This window comes from Melampsora larici-populina (assembly GCF_000204055.1).
Source record: "Melampsora larici-populina 98AG31 unplaced genomic scaffold MELLAscaffold_44, whole genome shotgun sequence".
Classification (NCBI taxonomy): domain Eukaryota; kingdom Fungi; phylum Basidiomycota; class Pucciniomycetes; order Pucciniales; family Melampsoraceae; genus Melampsora; species Melampsora laricis-populina.
Window position 1 is genome coordinate 632062 of NW_006768808.1, and position 22776 is coordinate 654837.

The window sequence follows — 22776 nt, forward strand, 5'->3', positions numbered from 1 at the left end:
AAATCAGAGTCGCACAACAACTTCCAATTCATTCACAAAGTATTATTACAACTATCGTCATTCTATCTACGTGGCAAAAAAATTGTCTCACCGAACCGCTCTGCAATAAGCTTGCAAAGTTATAATGCAGTGTAACTTCAGTCCTATTCTAGCTTGAATCCGCTTTACCCTCGGGATTGTGTTCTGGTATTGATTTTCCATGTCTGCTGTATATAGATAACTTGACCCTTGGCGCCTCGAAGGATTGATGAGAAAACGTCCTGCTTTCAATTGTCGAACGGTCATGAAAACCAAGATGTAAGGGATGCAAGATTCCGATTTTTCTTTTGTGCGATATTGTCCTACACCATCACTCACAATTCCAACAACGCGTGGAAAAAAAGTAAACGAATAAGTTTAGTAGACAAAAGCAAGAGACCACCAAAACAGAAAGCTGGTCGTAGGACCTTTTGGGCTGATGTCTCACTCTTTCGGATTTATGTTGTCCGGTCGTTACTGGGGTTGTGCCATCAGTGGCAAAATCAATGACTTGATCATGTATTATGACCGAGGGTTTGAAAATTGAATGTGTGATTGGATTTGTATCACTGCCAGAATGAACTGTCAGGCACCTGATCATAGTTGCAGTCAAGAGATTGACCAGAAAAACAGGAAGATTTTACAACACTTTTGGTTCCATCACTTCAAAAAGGACTAAAAAAGATCACAAAGCACATTGCCACAAAATTAACAAGTCCCATATGGAGCAAACGACACGTGTAAGTTTGCGTATGTATGGCAGAGTATATACATGCCAGGAATATGTCATGATAACACGTTATAAAGAAAAGCATATTTCAAGCAACAAGATACATTCGTCAGTATGTATACATATATCAGGCAGAGAATTGCGAGCATAGGGTCGTCAGTAGGAGCAATACAATAACAGGCCAGCCAAGATTTTCCTCCAACAGAGCATCTTAAAATGAATCATGACGGAGTGGGCCTCAGTTAGCAAACGATGGGGTGACATGAATCAAAAAATCAACAGGCTCAATCAACCCCAAATGGCCTTCTCGAGATCCAATCGTATATTAGCAAATTCACATAACATATCATGCTCCATCAAACCTACAGCAAAAAGCACTCATTTCAGCGGCAGATCACTATGGTCGATCAACTCTTCAACGAGCAAAGTACAAGACTTACCAAGCTCAGTGATGTAGCCCGTGACGTGCTCATGCCCAACATCTTCATACAATGGGTTGCTGATTGTGACATGACCCGCTGAGACCAGGTGATCTACTTCCTCACTTCCAGCAGTCACTTTCCAAGCTTCTATCAATTCATTTGACGAATTAGAAGGTTTTCCAGGTGGTGGAAGATCTTTGGAGTGCACTCGATCTGCTCTTGATAAGATAAGTACTGCTCCTCCACTCAATTTACCGGCCCAAGCCATCTGCGTAAAACGCCCATCCGGAAAGTGAAGTACCTTCATTGAGCCAGATATCCAAGTTGATGTAGAAAGGAATTACTATCTTACTTGAGCTGATCCGACTTTATTCACGACATCCCCATTTGACAAGCTATGTTCCACGTTCGCGCAACATAAGAGAGAACCATCAACAACTATGACCAAGTTTGTAAATCTAAGGTAAAGTGATCTCACATTCGATCTCCACTTAACAGAATTAGGGGCTTCACTCCCGATGCGCCTGAAGCCATCACGTTACTCACTACTGCTGCGTCAGTGATCAACTCGATCGTCACTTTCGGTTCCTTTTTCTCCTTCTTAGCGTCCATACTACAAAATCAAAAATTCGAATCAGACTGGCAAGGAAAATCAAGTAGAGATATTTTGATACTGACTCAGCAAGTAAGTGAGCAAGACCAAGAGATTGAGCCTGCTTGCCAGGACTAAGTGCTGAAAGACCACCTCGATGATCTGTTTCCATCATTATTTGTCTCATCCTAGCCTGAATGTCACTACTCAACGCAGAGGCTCCCAAATCGGCAATCGAGGGTACTCCAGTGGATGCTCTTTTGTTGGATTTTGAGCTCTTCTCACGATATTCGGTGAATGAATCGACCAATTGACTTAGACGGATAGCAACCGCCACGCCCTCACACAATGGACGGGACTCAGCTATGGTCACTCGTAGGTCCATCACATGACGGTTGGCGGATGTGTTTCCTCCACCAGGTGAATTTGGTTTCCGAGAAAGGACATGTGTAACTACAAAGAAGATGATTCGAACATGTCAGTTATCCAGATAAAGAACCCTTGAAGGTTACAGGACCCAAGACCCTACGGGTGACCAGGAATCAAAGTCCAGTATCTGAAGGCTCACTTAGCTTGGCAATCACATTATACACGATTGAAGAAGAGCTCGTAGTTATGATATGCATCTTCTGCAGAAGTTCTGACCCAGGGGCGACATCCGGTGCCAATGCTCTATTATAAAGAATTTCCGATACTCCTTCACGCATTAAGATTCGAGCGGCATTGCGAGAGCGATCAGCCTCAGTGGCGATGGCATTCACGAGTAATTTTTCGAGCTAAGAAAACGTCTCATATAAATCAGCGAACAAACCAAGCACCTAGACGACTTTAGTGAGGACGCACATCTGTAATTGTCACTTTCATGTCGTCAAGGCTAGGTTTTACTGCAGTGAGTGCTTTGAGTAAAGTGTATGAGATCGAGACTTGTGCATCAGCCCGAACGCGCGACAAATGCCATGCTGCAACCTGTCCAAGAGAAAGTATAATGAACGAGTCAGAAAAAACGGTAGACACAATACCTCTTTTATCTCACCTGTGTCCAGTATGCCCATACTCGACGCTTGGCACAGATTTCAAGTTCTTGTTGTCCGTTGGGAGGGGGAGGGATAGGGTAGTAACGAAAGCCCTGAAGGTGAAAATGGATAGGTCGTGTCAGTTGTGGCCTGTTGATGATGAACGTCATCACGACTGACCGTGCGAGCGTATCCAGCTTGCACACAAAAATACAAGACATCTAAGGCTCTAAATCGAGAACATAGATGAGTGCAATGAACATTAAGACTTATCTAGAGATTGACATACTTCTGGGAGAGATCTTCAGCTCGTGAAGTCATATCGGCAAAAATGTCGTCGATTCCGAGGCTTAAAGCTTGAGGAAAGCAAACAGCACTTTGAAAGAGTAATGAGCCAAAGAGCTTACGCACTTGGTATCAAAAGCTGAATGCTTACATCATAGCCGTAGATACTATTTCACTGTGTATAATTGTACTGGATCAACTAGGAGGCCGAATTCCGAATGTTGATGGAATCTTGCTTACCTCTCTATACCATGTTGAAAACCTCTATTTCTCAATCATTTGATCAGTATCTTCAAGTAGGATCATTAAATAATGGTCGCCTGATTGACTCACTTGATCGCCGTCCAGTAATGCAAGTCTTGACCCAAGCGGTCCTCTAAATCCTTAGACGCTTCAGAATCGAGATTCTCTTTATCGCTTTGAAGTCTGAGGGTTGATGAAGTACAAATCTCAACATGCATAGCACTGAGATATTATATAGATCGAATCACACATACCGATATAAGAAAGATTCTAAGACAGTTGTACTGTCCCATCTGAGTGGCTTGCTTCTTCGGATTAGTCTCAGATCTTTGTCAATGTCAAGCGTAGGGATCAAACCCGTGATAGATTGGCGGGAAAGTTGCTCCGGTGTTGCGATCACCTCATTGGAGTCAAGGGGAACCAGCGGAGATGCCTCTAGCGCCAAGAATGACCAAGGCGCTCTCAGACTACGAGTGTAAGAAGACGAGATCAGCTTTCGCACCGAAAAGTCGCAAGAGAGGCGCTAACACAGGGAACTAACTCTTGTTGGTGTTGGTATGGGGTGGGGTCCTTGCGACGTGCTTTGAAGAAAAGTATCTCGTCCCTATCAATGATTGCACCGGGCGGATTTTCAGGTTTTGTTCAAGTAGACCCAGTTCACTATTGAGCTGCTAAAGAGTATCAGCGAAATGTACCCACCCTTGACCGTGGGGATGATCGGTCGGACCTCTGGTGATAAATGAGATGACGAGCGTAGAGGTCTCAATGGCATGATCAGCCATAGATTTTTCTGGATCTCCCTCCAGAATCTCTTCACGCCAGCGCAGTCGGCTTTGGCGCTGATCAAGGTTTTGACTAAAGTGCTCGAGTTGAGCGTAAGGTCTGCGAGCAGTGATATGATCGGCACCGGGAGGATAAGAATACCAACTCCCGGGAGGAAATGCACCCGTCCGGGCAGCTGCATGACCCCAACCAGGCTCATCGAGTTGGAAGTCGCGAGGAAGAGCGGCCCATGGGGTTGGATGGGCTGAGGGAAGGTATGCTAGTTCATCCTCAGGGTAATTTGAGGCGGGATGGTTGCCAAAAGGGGTATGATGGGGATCATCCGTAACGGCCGGCCAATGAGGCTGTGCACCTTCCGGAGCGGAAGGATGAGACGGATGAGCGAAAGCGGGTGTTGGCCAGGCAGAGAGCGTATCATGCGGAGGTCGAGCTGAAGGGGGATGAGGTCGTGGTCGACCATAGTAGGCGCTGGGCGGATAATGGCCGGGACCATAAGGAGGAAATCTGCCGTAACTCATGCTTGAGAGGCCAGCTAGACTCGAAGCGGTAAGCTATTGAGGGTGAGAGCTGGTACGAGGTATATTGGACGAAGCGATACCAAGAAGATATATGTAAACGTGAACCAGAAACGATGAGAACAAGAAAGATCAAGGCAAAGATGAATTTGATCGGGATGAAATTGAGTTTGAAAGGAACTTGAAGCTGAAATCGAGAGGCTGAAAGAACAAATGTGAAAATACAGTTTATATGTAGTTTTAAGCTGTACACCTGCATCGTTGCATATATTTGTACAAATCTCTCCTATTCGATTTCAACCCTTTCACCTAGCCCAGCCTAGCCCAAACTCAATTCAGAGCATAGCAATTTAACAATTTCACCCTCGGAGTCATGATCGCGCTTAGATTCCAAATTCCGGGAGATCAATAGAAGTCGGGATATTCCTTTGTTCTTTAGCTTACAGGGACTCCTTTTGATGCTCAAAGCTGCTATATCTCAACCTCAGAACAATCTGAACTGCAAGAGCACATAGATACGTCTCATTGTGGTAGAATTATTTTAGCCACTTTCCATACGTGAATCAACGAGGTGGTCCTTGCTCATATTATTTATCAGGAATCTTGTAATGAATACTGAATATGAATAGTTTGGATCATGATTTACTTTGTGAGCAAAGCTGAGTGAGTACAACTATGCTCCCATATATACACCATAAACATGTTCTTCTTCACTGTGATCTAAAGAGAATTGGCCTTAGACAGCCGATATGGAAGTGTGCAACTGTATCAGTCAAGTGTACGTATTGCAGTTTCCTTGCAGATGCAAACTTCTCCAAGTAGTCCGCCGTACTGAGGACCAGGGAATGGTTTATGGGTGATTGAAGTCTACATTAACAAGTTGTTTGTATCAAATAATAAATGACACGGCTGACAACATCTCGCGCCTCATCTAAAATAGTGAGCGACACAATGGACATGAGGATCCATGGCTGGTAGCAAACCACTAGGCACATCAAAAGACGTATCAGCAATCATTCAAAGATAATAGCAACCCTATCTTTCAGTTTCGAGTAAAAAAACTTACCTTGAAGATACAACTTGGATGGAACCTGTTATGACACGTCCGGCATGCTTTGGACGGCAGACTCCGATCGACCACTGAAATAATTGAGTAGCAAACTAGCACACAAATATACAAATTCAGATACAGAGATCAGAGGAGATCAGTTTGCGTAAGATGCAAGACAGTCAAAGACCAATACTCACTTGCGCAAGCTTCAACACCTTCGAAGTGAAGTGAAACATTCTTCTTGAACAGAGCGAGCGCTTCTGTAATTGACCCATTCTAAAAATGAACATTTTCTCATTAGTTCCAGGGACGTAATAGGAGCAAGTCATATACATACCTGACTAGCAATAGTATGTTGAATTGATAAAATCCAAGCCCGCCACATCGCGTCTGGTACTCCAACTTTTCTAATGTCTAGAACCTCAACTGACTGTAATGGATACTGTGAAGGGATTTTCACTACAATCTCCATCGATTCTTCATCAACCATGTATAATACCTTTACTTCGTTCGCCATTGTATTGACTTTGAGGGTCATCTGTTCATCTTCTAATTCCATTCCCGATGCTTGCTCTTTCACCTTCCTCAACTCACGTCCAATTAGCAACGGCGAGAAGTGTCGAGTAAAGAAGCTTGCGACACTCAGCGAAAGTTGTTTATTTCGACATTCTTCCCACCAAGTTCGGATATGAGCCGGGACAACGTGTAAGGCAGTGCAATAGACAAACGCTGCCAAGGCGACGGGTTCGGAATTGGATTCATCGATGACTTTGATCACAAACCCCAGCACAAGCTTAGTTGGTCATGGCGAAATATAATATATTGAGATTGAGAATAAGAGATTCAAGGTACGCACACGACGTGTTGAATTCTGAAATATCCCATATCGAAATGTCGCGAGCTTTGCCACGATCCGAAATACGCAGAATGCGATGTAGAAGTGGTACCAGCCTCCGGGGTATCAGTCCCAAATCTCGAAGCTGAGTGTTGTAGGCGTTTCTTAGTCGTAAAGACTATGATGTAATTCGACACGGATGATGAGTCACAATTGCCTTCAAGCTACTGACAAAAGCTAAAGAGGCGTACAGCATTCTCAAAATAAGTGAACAACAGAAGCCAGCCCAGCAAGTGTGCAACTAGGTCATAGTCTGCCTCCCTATCCAGCAAGCTCAAAAGAATCTCCGGAATAGTGTGATGGTTCATCGGCGACTCCGGAGTCAGCTCGGCTTCAATCGAAAGAGAGTCTATATCTCGCTGCACGACCTTTCGGGCTAATGTGTATGCCAAAGTAGAGCTCGTGACCGACCGACTAAAAATAGACTGGACAAGCTAGATATATCAAGGCAACATGGGTCAGCAAGTATCTTGCCCATGGGGGCAAGATTTCACCCACCTTTTCTACCGATTGATCAAGTGAATCACTGGGTGTCGCAGGATCGATCAAGATATCCTCAATAGCCAGTGAGAGAGACTCGATCGGTCGATTGATCTTTATGTCGACTGTGATCGGACAACCAAGGCAAGATCCAAAAGACTATGTGGTCAACAAACATCCCCTAGCAAATCAATTCCATAGTACCTTACCCGGACGCGATACAAACAAACTATAAACAAGAGTGTAGCACTCTTTCAAAGACGTGCTGACGGCCGTTTTGAGAGTTTCGTTGCGCTTTGACAAGTCTTGTATAGCTTTGATCAAGAGGCATCCATGCCACACAGGAATCAAAGTTTTTTCCTCATCCCAGCAGCCTTCCTATTTCACACGGAAGCTACTATTCAGCAGGAAGATCCTACCAGAAACTACTAATCGAAGAACTTGCCTCGAGATTGATCGCAACCAAATCTAGAATAGAATGCCAGTGAGATCCTTGAACCGTCTGTATGATCGGGAGCAGAGAAGTGAATAACTCCAGCATGCGCGCGTTGAGCTCGAAGTCAATATCATCCGCATCTTTCAGCCAGCTTGTCAAAGTCTGTAATAAAAGGATACATCTTCTTTGAGGGAGAAATATGTGGGGCGAATCGATAGGAGGAGCCGTTGCATGAAGGAGCTTCACGAGACGTAGTCCCAAGGTATTAACTTTTGACACAGGTACATCGGTCAATCTACCTGCGGTTGTATTCTGATATTGCTGGAAAGCTTGGCTTGACATAAGATACGGTTTGATCGAATGTAAGATAGCGAGGGAGAGAGATGGAGCCGACTCTTCCACACTGCGAGCAAAGGATAGCCACTGCTCGAGATCATGCGGCTGGGAATTAGCGTGCTTAAAAATTAAGGTGAGAACTTTACGAAGACTCTGAGCAGCAATGATCTCAGTTCTGTTACGTTTAATAGCAAGAATCAAGTTACCAAGCAAAACAATCAACTGATCATTACCATCTCCAGTAGGACTCGTAGGATTCTTGAAGTGAGCGATGGCGGTGATATGCCACTGAGGAGTAAGAGTATGAGCAAGCGATGAAATCAAGTATGTGAGATTTATGTCTATCACAGATACGATAGCTTCCAACTCTTCCGAAGTCATACTGTCTTGATTGCTGGTATTAGATGTGCTCAGTTGCAGCGAGTTCGATGCCCATTGGCCAAGGTACATGCAATGTTCCCATAGCCAACATTGTGCTTGCGCCAAGATGCGATCCTGTGCCAATAGATTCAGCACCGCCAATAAGATTCGGTCGTATGAAACGGTAGAGCTGATGAGACAATCAGCGGGATCCGTCGCGAGAACACAACCCCGAGAGACGAGAGGGTCGTGTATCATGAGCAATGGAGGGTTGCTGCGAAATGGGACCATCTGGGTCAATGGAGAGTCTGAGCTGTTTCCGACTGGCAAACCGCTGAGGATAGTCGACGATGACAATGTGGGAGAATGATCGATCAAGCGTTTGGAAGCTTCGATCAAATCGAAAGGATGGATCCGACAATTTGAATCAACAATACATTTCTGAAGCAATTCGAGCAAAACCGCAAGGAAACTATCTGAGCTTGAAGCCAGAAAGATCTTCGACAGTGCGATGTAGACCGTCTGCGCAAGTTTTGCCAGTTCATAAGCGGCGGAACCGTGTAAGACGCCCCAAAAGTTTGCAACCATGTAAGTAGCGATGCCGATCTCTTTCGTAGTTTCAACTGGTAAAGTCTTGAGTGCGAGCTGCGGTTCATGCAATTCAGTAAAGTATGGTGCATAGGCCTGCATCATCAAGTGAAGATTTGTCAGATCAGGTGATAGCGCTCCTGAGAGATTTTTGGTCATTTGGGCACTTGATCCTGCACCCAGACGGTTTAAGACTTCAACCGCAGTGTCTGTCATGATTAAAGGTTGTGGATGAACTAAGACGGACTGAATAAAGGAAACAGTGGACGAATCGCCCTGAAGTAGTCGGGTCGTACATTCCAGCACAAAGTTATCCAACCCAGCAGGGGGGAGCTGAGTAGTTGATGGGCCATTTTTGATACGCTGGATTATTTGTAGTAAGTAAGGTAGATGATGCATTGTCAGGTGTGCCGAATATGATTTAACGACATGACCCCAGACCTGAGCGCCTAAACCAGATATTTGGCATGAAAGAGACGCGTAGAATAGGTCATGATGGGATGCTGATCCAGCCCAAAACTTTTGTGGTAGGACTTTACTGGTAAAGTCGGAGAAAGAGACTCGAATAGACTCGTCCATTGCTTGAAACAGCGTAGCTTCTTCAGATATACAGATAGTGATGATAGGTACCCATGAATCACCTGCGTCATCTTGTCCAGCCCCAGATAGAGAGACACCGGTGATAGCCCGGGAGAATAATTGTTTGCGAGCTTGGCACAGTTGATGACTTATTTGATCGTGTTGATGCATTGCATAAGCTTTGTTAAGAAATGTGAGACAACGTAGCAACTTCAATTCGTCCATCTCCGTGTTGGCTGTTTCGAAGATGACTGGCCAAACATATACATTCGCTATTGGTGATCTTTGAGCAACATGCGCGATCGCCACCATCAGAGCATCAAGCTCTTGAGGAAACTGAAAAACACCGCTCAAGAGCAGGTTCCACATCCGTCGGAAATGGATCTCTAGGCCAACCTCACGATCTGGAGACGATCGTTTATCAAAAAAGATCAAAGCATCAGCAGACGCGTTATGGAATGCTGAAAGACCCAAGACTCCTGTAGACCGTAGTAGGCGACTCGGGTAAGCACTCCAGAGGTGGGAAAAAAAGTCGCTCATGCTAGGAGATGAGGAAGGAGTAAACATCGAGGAGGGGAACGAGGTAAGAAGGACTACCAAGGCCGGATACAGTAAGATTGGATTGGTGGAGCAAGCTGATTCGAGATATGAAAAAAACACGTCCGAAATCTTCCTCTTCGCGCTAGTCGGATCTTCCTGCCCCGTCGTGTGGCTACTCTCTTCTGGCACAGGATCAAGATTATCTTCAGCTTTAGCCCAGAGATCGCTGCGACCGGATGTAAAGGAGGTGAGGCCGAGTATCATGGTCCCTTGTACACCGAAGTCCCTCTCACAAAGCGCGGAATGCAGTACGGGGTCGATCATGAATGGTATTGCGCTGTTTAGCAGGGCTGATTTGGGAAAGCAGGGGAAGTTATCAAGCTAGGGCATTCAAGAGTATAACTTCGAGGAAATCTCACGCTTTAAAACTTCTTTCCTAGATATTGTGTGCACCAGGTTCCAAAGAGCTTTCCGCACAGCTGGATCTTCCTTGTTGGAGGGCATAAGCATTTTCCATACCTCGGGCCGCCGCATGATCGATTCTTCTAGTGGCATAAACAGATCTTCCGGGTTGGGAAGAGTGCCGAGAAGATACACAAGCGCTTCCAATGCGGAAGCCCTTGTACGGTTGGTAGTGGCCTCAAGTGACTCGTCCAACACTGCCAATTTACGAGGGCAGCTCGATGGCGATACCAGCGGATCGACATTGGCCGGGATAGGTGAAATGATAAAAGTGATCAAATGGCGAAGTATCTCGGACGCGTACGGTTGCAGCGTGATTTTACCATTGTCCGGGCTATCACTGGAATTCACGTCAATAGTAGCACACCATGATTTTTCTGCAACCAGCCGGACTGCCTTGTCAGAATCGCACGTGCAAATCAACCAGGAGGCCAGGTATTCCGGTTGCTCCAGTTGAGACGGCGCCAATACATAGTCTCTACAATTCGGTTCCTCGAGTTGATCGTTCAGTAAGTCTCGATGCAGTGAAAGTAACAAATTCCTCACACGGCGAGAAGGGTGAAGGGCAAGCCGGGCAAAGTGGTGAGTTAATACTGGTATAGTTTCCAGAAGCTCATTGCGAGACATCAGATCATTCGACCCAAAGGCCGGCGAAGAGTTTGACTGTTGTTGCAGAACATCGCGGGTCCAACCTAGCCATTCTTCCAGACCTCGCTCGATCGTGACAGGGTCCTTTTTGCCCACCTTACGTAGCATGACTACACGTTCGGGCCCAACAGGACTTCCATAAAGGCCGAGTTTTAGGGTATCGACTGGATCGGGATCACCAGAATAGACAGGCGGTGGTACATATTGTTTGACTTTGGGTGCCTTCTTGTCTTTCTTGTCTGCTTTCGTTTTCCCGGTTGTCATTGGACTTGGGCCATCGTTGGTTTGACTCGGATTATCCTTTGCGGCAGCCTTACGAGCTTGTTTTTTCCGAGTAGCAGAGGAAGCTGATGAAGTACTTTTGGGTGCCATGTGAAGGGTGTTGGTGACGTCTGGTGCTTTTTGTACTTTCACCACAAACCTTGATTCATCACCATAAGTCTCGGTTTCAAAGTGTCCCGACTGCTCCAAACCCGGGATACTCCGAGTACTAACTAGCGGGTATCAGCTGGTATCAGGCATGACGCAATAATGGAAAACTCTCCTGACTTTTGATACGTCGATTGTTATGAGCAATTCTAGTGAGTATGGAGCCCTTGATGACACCCATGACCTGCTTTGGGATTCTTTTAGACCAATCTTTACAAACTTATCAGCCGCCCCTGGTGAGAAGACGCTAAACAATGGGTTTGATGATTTGTGAGCATATGATCAGCTTCGATGTCATTGTGGAGCATGTCACCAGATGCGGTTTGTCCTAACTTAACCAAATCCCTCTCGGACGAGCGACGGTTTGTCATAGTTTATATCTTCACAAAGCATTGGTATAGCAGACAACATGTCAATCTACATCAGGCTACTACAACAAACACTTGTCATCTGCCCTCAATTAGTCTAATTTTATACTGCATCGCGCTCAATTCCCAGACCTTTGACTACTTTCCAAGCTTCTTCAGCTGAAAGTGTCTCATATTCAACTAGAGCATTAGCTAACCGATCCAACTCTTCTCTCTTCTCACGTAATAACTCCTTTGCACGTTTCTCGGCGGACTCTACCATTTCTAAGACTTCCAAATCGATAATGGCCAGTGTTTGCGGGGATAGTTGATCATCGGATCGGTAAGCTCTTGGACCGAGGCGAGTCGAAAACCCCATCTCCCGTATCATAGCAGTTGCAATCATTGTCGCAGTGTCGATATCAGACGAGGCCCCGGAGGTAACACTATAAAAATATCAACATGAGTATCTTCTTACTTTGTGCTTGCGGACATCTTTAGCGACTTACTGCTCTTTGCCCATCAGCAACTCCTCCGCTGCACGGCCTCCCATGCCAACATCCAATCTGGGTATAACACAGAGCGTGTGTATCGTCAGGCTCGTGCGTAGATCGTTTCAGGCTGAGATTGCTTTGACAAGACATCAGAGAGCGTACCTTGCAAGACATTCCCGATAACTTTCACTCACTTTATCCATCTCTGGCAAAAAGTGTGTCTAAAGTGAAATCAAGTCCTGCGGTTCAGCTTATATCCATGGTATCATGGAAGACAACGCAACTCACAATTCCAAGGGCATGGCCTCGACGAAGGCAGGTTACTTTGTGCAATGGGGTTGCGCCAGGGGTATACATGCTTACCAAAGCGTGTCCAGCCTCATGGTACGCCGTCAATCGCTTTTGCTATATTTTCGTGATCCGAGCCGCATACCCAACTATGATCAATTGCGAGACACAGAGACAAGGTCACCGAGTCTGTAGAAAGATACAAAGCAACATACCTGTGGGGAGGTGATGTAATTCTTGTTTTCTGCTCCCATCATGATCCGATCACGGGCCCAATCAAAGTGGCTCGCCGTGACGTTGTCCGCTCCCTCTCGGGAGGCTTTTACGGCAGCTTGATTGACCAAGTTTTGTAGATCAGCACCTGAGAAACCTGGAGTTGAGCGTGCAACAAAAGATAAATCGAGGTCTGGAAAAGAGATTTATTAGTCTGATTCTGACGAACTGTAGGGAAATGTTCTTACCGCTATTGACTGTGACATTCCTTGCATGATGTTTCAAGATCTGTACCCGGCCTCGAGCATCTGGTAACGGCACGGCGACATGTCGATCAAACCTGTCAAACATGATACACAGGCCAATCTTAGCAAGTATCATAAAACAAGCTGGAAAAGATAGCACACCGTCCTGGGCGGGTCAAAGCCTTATCTAGCGATTGCGGGAAGTTGGTCGCTGCCATCAAGATGACTCCTTCCTGTACGCAAAGTAACAGGCGGAAAACATGTTGGCAATGTAAGTATAATGTAATAGTCTCTCTGCAAAAATCTATCGATCCCCATGTTACGCACAGTTTGTTGGAATCCATCGAGCTCGACCAAAAGCTGATTGAGGGTCTGTTTGATGTAATGTTGATCCTTACTCGACCTTTTCGCTCCGAGGGCATCCAATTCATCGATAAAAATAATCGCAGGAGCCGCCTTACGTGCTGCTGCGAAAAGCTCTCTGATCCGTCGCGCACCAACTCCAACATACATTTCGTCGAATTCGGAACCTGATGCAATGAAGAATTGCTTACGAGAGGAGTATGGTTAGCAGGTCGCACAACTAGTTTGAAAGACGAAGACATATGATGGGTGCATGAACGTGGAACTCACTACTCCTGCTTCACCGGCTACTGCACGAGCCAATAACGTTTTACCAGTACCGGGTGGACCCGTGAGCAATACACCTAGAATCCAGATCATCAGCGCAAGCAATGAGATGAGGTAATGGGAGGCGTGCAAAGCCGTATGACATACCTCGGGGCAGTCTGCCACCCAGTCTAGCGAAACGGAGAGGATCCTTCAAGAAATCCACGACTTCTTTCAACTCTTCTTTGGCCGAATCGCATCCATGCACATCCTCAAACTATTGTTAAAGAGATATTGAACTTGATGAGAATCTACATGTCAAGCTTGAAAAAGTTGCTTTTATATTACCGTCACAGGTGTTTGACCCTGAGGCTTGAATTCAGTAGGACCACCGGTCGGAGACGTGGCTTTCAGCAAACCAGAAGAGTCCATCACCAAACTTAACAACGTGAGCATCTATGCAGTAGCATTGCCAAAATGAACCAACGCTTAGTGAGAGCTACATTCGAGAGAACCGGGTTCTCACCCGGCAAGCTGCGCAGCATTGAAAACTCTCGAATAGTCGGACGAACATACAATGAATGAATAAACCAATGTAACCCCGAGGAATTTGAGTGCGCGCATTGCCATGTTCCCTTTCAGCTCCTCAACCACAACACGTATGGTGCCGGCCGAATCAGAGTCAGGAGATGCATTCGATTGCTGGCCCGAAGTAAAAGCAGATTGACCAGTAGCAGTAGTGGCGGCGATTGCTTGTTGATTAGCAGCGTGTAAATCCTGTGGTTGAACAGCCGCTTTGGTACCCATTCGATTAAATATTGCGGAGACAAGACTAGAACGAGTAAGCTTCAGTGATGTGAGTAGCTGGGTCAATTTAGTTTCAGAATTTAAAGTTGTTGGCGCAGGTTGAGCGACGCTAGCAGATGGAGGCGGTAACGAATCGAGAAGAGCCTGTCGCTGCTTGGCGCGTGTTTGAAGCAGTTGGGTGAGATCGTTGATGGAGGCTCCCGGACGACTGCCTTGAGCTTGAACCAATGCCTGGATATACCCACCCCAAAGTTCGCCATGATTCAGTATGTCACGAATCTTAAGGGATGAAGACTGCGGGCCTGAGGATTGATCAAGGATCTGATCAAAGATCTGGCTGAGATGGGCAAGGTCTTTTGGAGTACCGGATTTGATAAGCTGGAGCAATTGAGGAATTTCTAATAAATCTGCATCGACAGCTTTATCGGCTGATGTCGATGAGACAATATTGGGGTCTTTTCCGGATGAGGAAGCAGAGGAAACTGGTTCCGTGGAGAGATGTCGGACAGACCAGGTGGTGAAGGGACCAAACGATGTACGAGAGAATGTAGGGATCGACGAAGTGGAATGAGATTGGTTGAGGAGTTCACTAGTCTTGTGAAGCCTACGAGCGAAGTGGCTTGATCGTGAAGCTGGTGTGCGGGAGACAAGGATGAGATGAGTAAATTCCGTGGATATTTTGCCACGAAATGAGACTACTGACGATTTTGACGAGGTACTTGTGAGCATTGAGGCTCCGATGAATACTCTGGATAAAGATTACTAAGATATCCTGAGGCTGTAGGTTGCCGGCTGCAAGAGGAGAAAGCCTGTTTTCAGAAGTACAGTCCACATATCGTTATCAGTTTCGGATGAGCAAGAGGATCGCAAGCTAATCTGAAAAATGACTGACTCTGGTTGTTTTGACTCCATTCAAGAGGACTTCCTTCATCGACATCACCATCATGCCTTGACCATTAGAATCGAGCCTACTTTCTATCGAGATGATCGAGATCCCTACAAGACCCAACATTCAGTCAACACATCCTACCATCCTCACCATCACACTGATATATATGATCAAATATGTTCACTTGTATGTGGCCTTGAGTTAAACTCCGAGATATCTTCTTCACTCCTTGATCTTGATCGGCTTAAGATAGAAGAAGCCCCCGGATCACCTGTAAATTCAATTCTTATCTATGTATCCGCAGATACCGGTCCTTGCCCTGTCGGTGTAATCCGACAGTCCGGGTAGTCGGAATGACACGGGATTCGGAGCACCTCGAGGACTTACGACTGCGGCGCATTCTCAGCACATTTCACAGACATGTTATCTTATGTGTTTTCGGATCAGGATTACACCTTGCTCCGCACCGATTCCTATCTGGGCACACATCCACCAACTCACACATTGTCATCGACCATTGTACAACTATATCAAGTTCACTTCTCATAACTCGAGCGCCCAATCAAGCTTCGAATCAATGTCAGCCCTTGGAGTTTCAGTTTACCAACAAATTCGTGCCAACAAATCCTTATATCGCTTCTTGAAGCCGATTGCGAGTTGGTACGCTAACCTCGCTGGTTATCGGCAACATGGCCTCAAGTATGACGATTTGATCATTGAAGAAAATCCAGCCATGCAAAAGGTAACTTCGAATCATCATCTTTCAACATGCCTCAAACTACAACTCGTAACTAATACGCACTTTTAATTTAGGCCATCTCTCGATTAACGGAACGAGAACAATACGATCGAGCGTACCGACTTCGAGTGGCTTTTCAACTCTCTATCCTTCACAAGGAATTACCAAAAGCCCAATGGACCAAACCGGAAGAAGTAAGTCACATTTTCAAGGAATCTGTTACTTTACTGGGAAACTCATCCGTTCGTGCTGGCTTGTGAATAGGATGTAAGGTATCTCTCGCCATTAGTTAAGGAGATCGAGGCTGAAGAGAAGGAAAGAGCTGCCTGGGATACGGCACAAGTCGCCAAGTCCTCTCACTGATCTGCGGCGACACATTGAAGTTTCGTCGATCATGTTTGCTGGTCCTTGGGTCATCATCATTTTGGCAATGAAACAGTCTTCACTTTTGTCTTGTTATTGATGAGTAACAGTGCAGCGATTCATTTTATCGGAACAATGGTCACAACGGTGTCGAGTTGAGTTCCACGCCGAACTCAAGAGGCATCTCGAGAAACTATAAAACATCATGATCAAGACTTGGACGTGATCTGTAGGACTCATGCGCAATCGACAAGACCATGACTTGAATATCTAAGATCCAAACTGTAGAATCCCATCTGCATACATTGAACCTCGCCGCTATGAGGTCTCGTAATGTGATGTCAAAGTAAAATAAGTCGCAGCTTGCCTGAGCATCTTGTTGAGGAGTAGCATATGCACTGATGTACGAATTCATCATTCATGCGATGATGCATATATAAGTCTAACGGGAACTGGGGGGACAATATAAGCGCAATGGACCCGACCCCTGTCGGCCATGGTTGGTTTATCAGTGCCATGCTTCACACTGCGGAGGTGTAGACTGAAAAATGAGAGTTACACTCATAGGAAGCTCAACTGAGTTCAACTCCTCCATGAATAACCACCCCACCAGCCCATGCACTAAAAGTTATTCTTGATGATATATAGATGACATGCGCATCTCTTGAAATAGACAAACTCGTGTATGGTGGGGAAAGTTCCACACAGCTGGACGAGTCAAATCAAAAATGTTGGATCATACTTTTGTAAGATAAAATCACACGATGTGAATCATAACTCATGCATTTTGAGGTTTCTGTTTTCCTCAGCCTTGAAGTTTCGAGCACACGATTCACCCAACATTTATGTGATATCTTGGTGGTTTTGTTGGGATATGGTAGGCAAGGTTGGAAGAAGATGGTAAGCAAAATGAGGTCAGATATGAGCAGTGCTCCACATAAGATACTCCAATGGATGTTCAGAGAGTTCAGGGCTGTGATCTAAGGCAGACTCTGTGTTGAGATTCCTTTTTAGAAGCCTTAATAATTTGTGATGAAGATTGTGGTGTCAGAAGCTTTTTTTCTTGAGCTTCCCGATTGTTTGCTTGGTATGATTTATGACACCGGTGATGGTTCAGGGTCTCTGGAGAATAGATGGATGACTGATCGGGCAATATATATACATATCTCTGATCCATTTTTAACTTTCCCCAATTATAAAAATATCATAATGGTGAAGTGACACGCTGGTAAGTTTACTTGAGACTTACATATTCGTAACTTCCTTGATAGGATTACCACTACATAAAGACTGATAGATTTACTTATGAGTGACCATTTTCTCCAAAAGGTATTTGAAGTCAGAAGACAAGGTTCATTGACTATGTAGTTCACCACTTGAGCATTGTTGTAAGTATCTCCCCATCAGAAAAGGAGCTCATTGATTTATAAAGTTTTATTATGTAATAGCTTAATTGTGCTAGACAGAGAGTGGAGTGGTGCGTGGAGAGTGAGAGACTGATTGACTCCCAAAACTAGTTTCGATCAGTTCTTCCCAATCTCAATCAAGAAAATGTCGGATTCTCAATCAAGACCGTTCACAAACCTATCAACAACAACAACATCAACCTCAACCTCAACATCAACATCAAATCAAATCAAACCTATCAATACTAAATCACCTTCGATCATCATTCCCTCTGTTCAGGATACGCTTGAAGACCTCAGTTCACTCCTAAGTTCGTTCAGAAAGATATTACCACTTCGAAATCAACTCGCAAAACTAATCCCATTTCACCTTCGTCAATTTGCTCGGTCAGTAGTGTCTTCATTCACTTATCACTAGCTCCTCATTCGATCTTCAACTTCAACTTCACTCACTTCTTATCATTCTCACAGCTGGTGTCTTCGACATCTAGCCACCATGCTGCATAGTCGGAATTTACTCGCAAGTAACCTGTAAGCCTTATTCCATCAAATTCTTACCTTGTTCCATTCATTGACAATCATTGGGTCTCTTTATGCAGTGCGTACGACTTCACCATCGTTCTCCTGAAGTTGATCATCAATCTCTTCTTTCGTGAGATCAGACCAAGAGGATCTCATAAAATCCCTAAAAAAGGACCGGTCATCTTCGTAGCCGCACCTCATCATAATCAAGTAAATCATTTCATTCTGTCAGTTCATGTACCAAAATCTTATCTCGTTTCCTCACTGACGCCTCATTCACTCCTTAGTTTCTAGATCCCATCATCTTGATGTCAGAAGTCAGAGCCGCTGAAAATGCAAGGCGAGTATCATTTCTGATCGCTGAGAAGAGTATGAAGCGGCCCTTCATCGGTTTGATGGCTCGAATTATGCAAAGCAGTCAGTCAAAGTCTTCCTAAATTTCCATACACTTCTCCATTAGAACTCTCATATGCATGTCTCCCTCTTAGTCTCTGTCACTCGCGCGGCCGATAATGCTAAGGATGGTACCGGGTCAATCTTTCTCCTTGACCAAGACCTCAACATCGTCCATGGGTGTCAAACGTCTTTTACCCGCGAACTATCTCCTCGTATGCAATTGATGTTATCGAAGCAATTTGGATTCGCCACAGTAGAAGTTGTAGAGGTGATCAGTGATGTACAGTTGAAAGTTAAAAAGACATTTACGAGTAAGGCGAGTGATGTTTTGAGAGAAGAAGGAATGAAAATCACGTCCGGTCTTGATAAGGCTGGTCTCACATTCAAGGTTTTACCATATATCGATCAGGTCAGGCTAGCACAGCAGCTTCGATCAACTCTCTCTATACTTTCATTGCTTTGAATTGGCTCTCTAACACTGTTTTGTTTTGCTCCTTAGACTAAAATGTACAGCCGAGTGTACGAAAAACTCAAAAATGGGGGCTGTCTAGGGATTTTCCCTGAGGGTGGATCTCATGATCGTACCGATCTCCTTCCACTCAAAGCAGGCGTTTCAATTATGGCCCTTGGTGCAATGTCAGCTAATCCGGAAATCAAAGTTAGGATCGTACCTGTTGGACTTTCCTATTTCCATCCTCATCGTTTCCGGTCGCGTGCAGTGGTGGAATTTGGAAGTCCGATTGAGATTCCACAACAGTTGGTTAGAGACTTTGAGTCGGGTAATGAAGAAAAGAAAGCTGCAATTGGCAAAGTAATGGATTTAGTCTACGATGGCCTCAAGAGTGTTACTATCCAGACCCCTGATTACGATACACTTCAAGTCATTCAAGCTGCTCGAAGGCTCTATCGTCCGCCAAATCGACATGTCAGTCTGGGTACTGTCGTCGAACTGAACAAACGTTTCATCACTGGATACCTCAGATATCAAGACGAACCACGCGTTCAAGCTTTGAAACAGAAAACACTCCAGTATAACAAGGCGCTTAGCTATCTCGGACTCAAAGATCACCAGGTTGATAAAGTAGATCGTAGATGGTGGAAGAGTTTAATCCTTCTATGCTTTCGGGCCGGCTTGGTGACTGGTTGGGGTGTACTTGCGCTTCCGGGCGTCGTCCTCAATGCACCAATGTTCATCTGTGCGAGTATCATCAGTCGCAAGAAGGCTAAAGGTTGGTACATAGTCAACATTTTTCTCGAAGCGTCTCTTTCCTTGGCCGCCTCATTATTTGAATGTAAACCTGTATTCCATCTGACCTAACTTCTCTTGATGCGTTTACAGAAGCACTCGCCGCCTCGACTGTCAAGATTGCAGGTCGAGACGTGCTTGCAACGTGGAAGGTACTGGTGTCTCTTGGATTAGCTCCACCACTCTACCTCATGTATGTTGCGATTGCGGTGTCTTTAGCCGTGAAATACGAATTACCCAAGAGATATTTGATGTGGACGCCATTGGCAATGTTGATCGCCTTACCTTCAATCGGATATTCAGCGCTAAAATTTGGAGAGGTGGGCATGGATGTCTACAAGTCAGTTTAAATTACTCTGCCATGGTTGTTCAATAAAATCGGAAAACTCACGTCAAAGTGTCGTACTTCTTCTTAGGTCACTTCGTCCATTACTCTTGTCCCTCTCTGGAAATCGACGACAGATAGAACGAGTAAGGGGCATGAGAACCGAACTACAGGAAGAGCTTCATGGGGTGATTGAGGAATATGCGCCCAAGATATGGGAAAATTTTGATCAATTTAGAATCCACTCACCTTCGGCCGAAGTAGACCCGATCGGTAGCCCACGTCGCACCAAGCAATTAGCTCATTCAAGGAGTGCTACGGATTTAATTCATCATCCACTAAGCTGGTTGGATGAAAGACTCTTTGGTTGGTCTCAGCATGACTCGCTACGAAGGAGGAGGAGAAGTACTGGTCGAGGCTTGTGGGCAGGTGAAGAGGGAGAGGAAGAGATTACAACCCCGGGTTCCATGGCGAGTGGTTACTCGAGTGAGGCTGGAGATGATGATAATGAAGAAGATGGAGACTATGACAGTGTGGTGGGTATGCTGACTCGGTTCACAAGCGGTGGTGGCAGTGGTAATGGGACACCGGGAGTACGGAGTCGGAGAGGAAGTCGTGCAAGCCGAAGCAAAAGTATGGTCAATCTGACGGAGCTTACTACGACCTCTGCTTCAATAGCCGATAGCGCCAAGTCTTCAGCTGTGGGTGAGCGCTCGGAGGTAAGAGATGAGGGAGTTCGAAGGACTGCTGCTGCTGCTCGCAAATGACTATTTCACTTGCATCAGTCCTTTCTCGCACTTTGGTTGTCTTATTTGTAACTCATTGTTGTAAGGTTGTTAAAAAAACTTAGGTGTCAAAAGAGGTACTCCTTCCCTGTTGTAGCTTGTGTATGTTCGTATTGTTATCTGTTGTTATCGTAGATTATAGATTATCCCCAAAAAAGACAGAAACTAGAACCGTTATTATAGTTACAAAGGCTGTACTTCTCAAGCAAGAAGGTCACATTTCGCTTTGTTAGGTTGACCTCATTTTGGCTAGGGTACTTTGCAAGCCGCATTTGAAAGGCCACTTTTCGCTAATACTTCATGTATTACATTGATCTGGCATTTATTGTGCTTTGAAAGAGCAATGAACATTGAGCAAGTCTTTTCAAAGAAACAATTTTGATGTGTCAATCACCGAGGAAAACTACGCAACGAGGTGGATATAAAGGTGAAGTTGATGGAAATGTAGTTACAGCAACCTTTCAATGATTTACACATAGCCTAGCGAGGCCACCGCCAGCAAAGCACAGGGAGCTGTCAGATCAAATCCTTGCCTTGACTGAGATCTTCTTGGCGTAATAACATTCCATGCTGCGATGCTTTCCTTCTATAGGCGGCTTGATCTCTGAGCCAGCGCCTATAATCACTCAGGCTCCCAACACGCTCGCCATGCCAATCAGGTAGGGGGTTGTTGAGGTTAGATTGAGCGGGATCGACTCGATTTGCTTTGATGTGTGCATAGAACTGTGCATTTCGCTCCTGCATGGCTGCTTGGAGAGGTTTCGAAACGCCCAAGCGAAAGATACTATGACCGATCGTAGGTCCAATAAGGTAGCCAAAGATTGCGCATCCTAAAGTTGAAATGGCGTATCTAGAGAACATGTTCGGATTAGCCATGTGTTATGCAAATCAACATCGGATCTGGAACTAACCTACACGTAGTTTGCTTCTATCCCCATAATCAACTCAGTTGGGAGCGATTCAATCGTAGCAAAGCGGAGGATTCCCACAGATAGACCAATTGTGGTAGAGGGGATCGTAGCAAATAGAGCATATTGTCGTTGTTTTTTTCGTAAAGCAAGGTATTGTGACCATGACATGTGAGGTTCGATTGGATTCTTCGGGATAGTTGTTGAATCTAGTACTAATTTTTCTATCGAAGAATAGCAAGTTTACTTTCGAGTTACCTAAACTATGTTTAATGAACAGAAAGCTCATTCGTGCATGCACGACTCGGAAATCCTAACCTGACTGGTTGCGTTGATGAGTACTGCTACCGCTCATCGCCCTGAAAGCAGACCATTGAGACTTTGATATCGATCGAGCAGCTTGGAATTGAAACCTTTGAGGTAGAAGAGATCGAGGGAGAGTAATAAAGATACGGTTATTTGAAGGTAGGCCCATTGTAGGAATCTGATCAACGTTGCGAATGAAGTGTCTTGATCGCTAGCAATGGTAAAGGCTGAGTCGTGTTGACTTCCAAGGGTGATTTGCCGCTGACCCAATTTTTTGGGTATGAGTAGGCAAGACGCGGGCATGCTGAGCATGAGCCCCGGGACCGGCCCCCGTGCCCCTGACCTCCGGGCTACACCACGAGGCTACCTCGAACACTGAGAACCCATATGGGACGTGTTTGCATAGAGGGGGAGAGGTAAACCTTTTCCACCGTGAACCCACTAGGGACGTGCTTACATAAAGGTGCTTGAAAAAAAAAGAAG

At 45.3% G+C, this 22776-nt stretch overlaps 7 protein-coding genes across 7 annotated transcripts; 2 read left to right on the forward strand and 5 right to left on the reverse strand.

Annotated features, from left to right (window-relative positions):
• Window positions 1-589: 589 nt before the first annotated feature.
• MELLADRAFT_75515 (uncharacterized protein) lies at window positions 590-1558 on the reverse strand (the record flags this gene model as incomplete). Its single annotated transcript, XM_007414584.1, has 3 exons — window positions 590-1110; window positions 1189-1438; window positions 1523-1558. The coding sequence occupies 2 exons, from the start codon at window positions 1436-1438 to the stop codon at window positions 1037-1039; spliced, it is 324 nt and encodes a 107-aa protein (XP_007414646.1).
• A 2317-nt stretch (window positions 1559-3875) lies between these two features.
• Window positions 3876-4750, reverse strand: MELLADRAFT_78866 (uncharacterized protein; the record flags this gene model as incomplete). Its single annotated transcript, XM_007414583.1, has 2 exons — window positions 3876-3907; window positions 4003-4750. Coding segments are annotated over 2 exons (633 nt in total), but the record flags the coding sequence as incomplete, so codon positions are not given.
• Window positions 4751-5220: 470 nt separating this feature from the next.
• Window positions 5221-6211, reverse strand: MELLADRAFT_57224 (uncharacterized protein; the record flags this gene model as incomplete). The annotated part of the gene is made up of 4 exons (XM_007414582.1): window positions 5221-5586; window positions 5668-5762; window positions 5850-5928; window positions 5990-6211. The coding sequence occupies 4 exons, from the start codon at window positions 6167-6169 to the stop codon at window positions 5533-5535; spliced, it is 408 nt and encodes a 135-aa protein (XP_007414644.1).
• A 5537-nt stretch (window positions 6212-11748) lies between these two features.
• On the reverse strand, window positions 11749-15518 carry MELLADRAFT_123249 (ATP-dependent peptidase; the record flags this gene model as incomplete). Its single annotated transcript, XM_007414581.1, has 15 exons — window positions 11749-12198; window positions 12262-12318; window positions 12409-12467; window positions 12535-12651; window positions 12750-12940; window positions 12996-13087; window positions 13155-13225; window positions 13320-13541; window positions 13626-13699; window positions 13770-13878; window positions 13950-14057; window positions 14178-15040; window positions 15112-15217; window positions 15301-15404; window positions 15482-15518. 14 exons carry the CDS (start codon window positions 15352-15354, stop codon window positions 11877-11879), a joined length of 2445 nt encoding a protein of 814 aa, XP_007414643.1.
• A 353-nt stretch (window positions 15519-15871) lies between these two features.
• MELLADRAFT_57226 (uncharacterized protein) lies at window positions 15872-16503 on the forward strand (the record flags this gene model as incomplete). Its single annotated transcript, XM_007414557.1, has 3 exons — window positions 15872-16039; window positions 16111-16230; window positions 16301-16503. 3 exons carry the CDS (start codon window positions 15875-15877, stop codon window positions 16397-16399), a joined length of 384 nt encoding a protein of 127 aa, XP_007414619.1.
• Window positions 16504-18020: 1517 nt separating this feature from the next.
• Window positions 18021-20536, forward strand: MELLADRAFT_44956 (uncharacterized protein; the record flags this gene model as incomplete). Its single annotated transcript, XM_007414558.1, has 8 exons — window positions 18021-18192; window positions 18277-18336; window positions 18405-18537; window positions 18615-18744; window positions 18816-19132; window positions 19223-19952; window positions 20063-20309; window positions 20386-20536. Coding segments are annotated over 7 exons (1743 nt in total), but the record flags the coding sequence as incomplete, so codon positions are not given.
• Window positions 20537-21595: 1059 nt separating this feature from the next.
• Window positions 21596-22158, reverse strand: MELLADRAFT_91691 (uncharacterized protein; the record flags this gene model as incomplete). The annotated part of the gene is made up of 2 exons (XM_007414580.1): window positions 21596-21929; window positions 21995-22158. The coding sequence occupies 2 exons, from the start codon at window positions 22156-22158 to the stop codon at window positions 21596-21598; spliced, it is 498 nt and encodes a 165-aa protein (XP_007414642.1).
• Window positions 22159-22776: the final 618 nt, after the last annotated feature.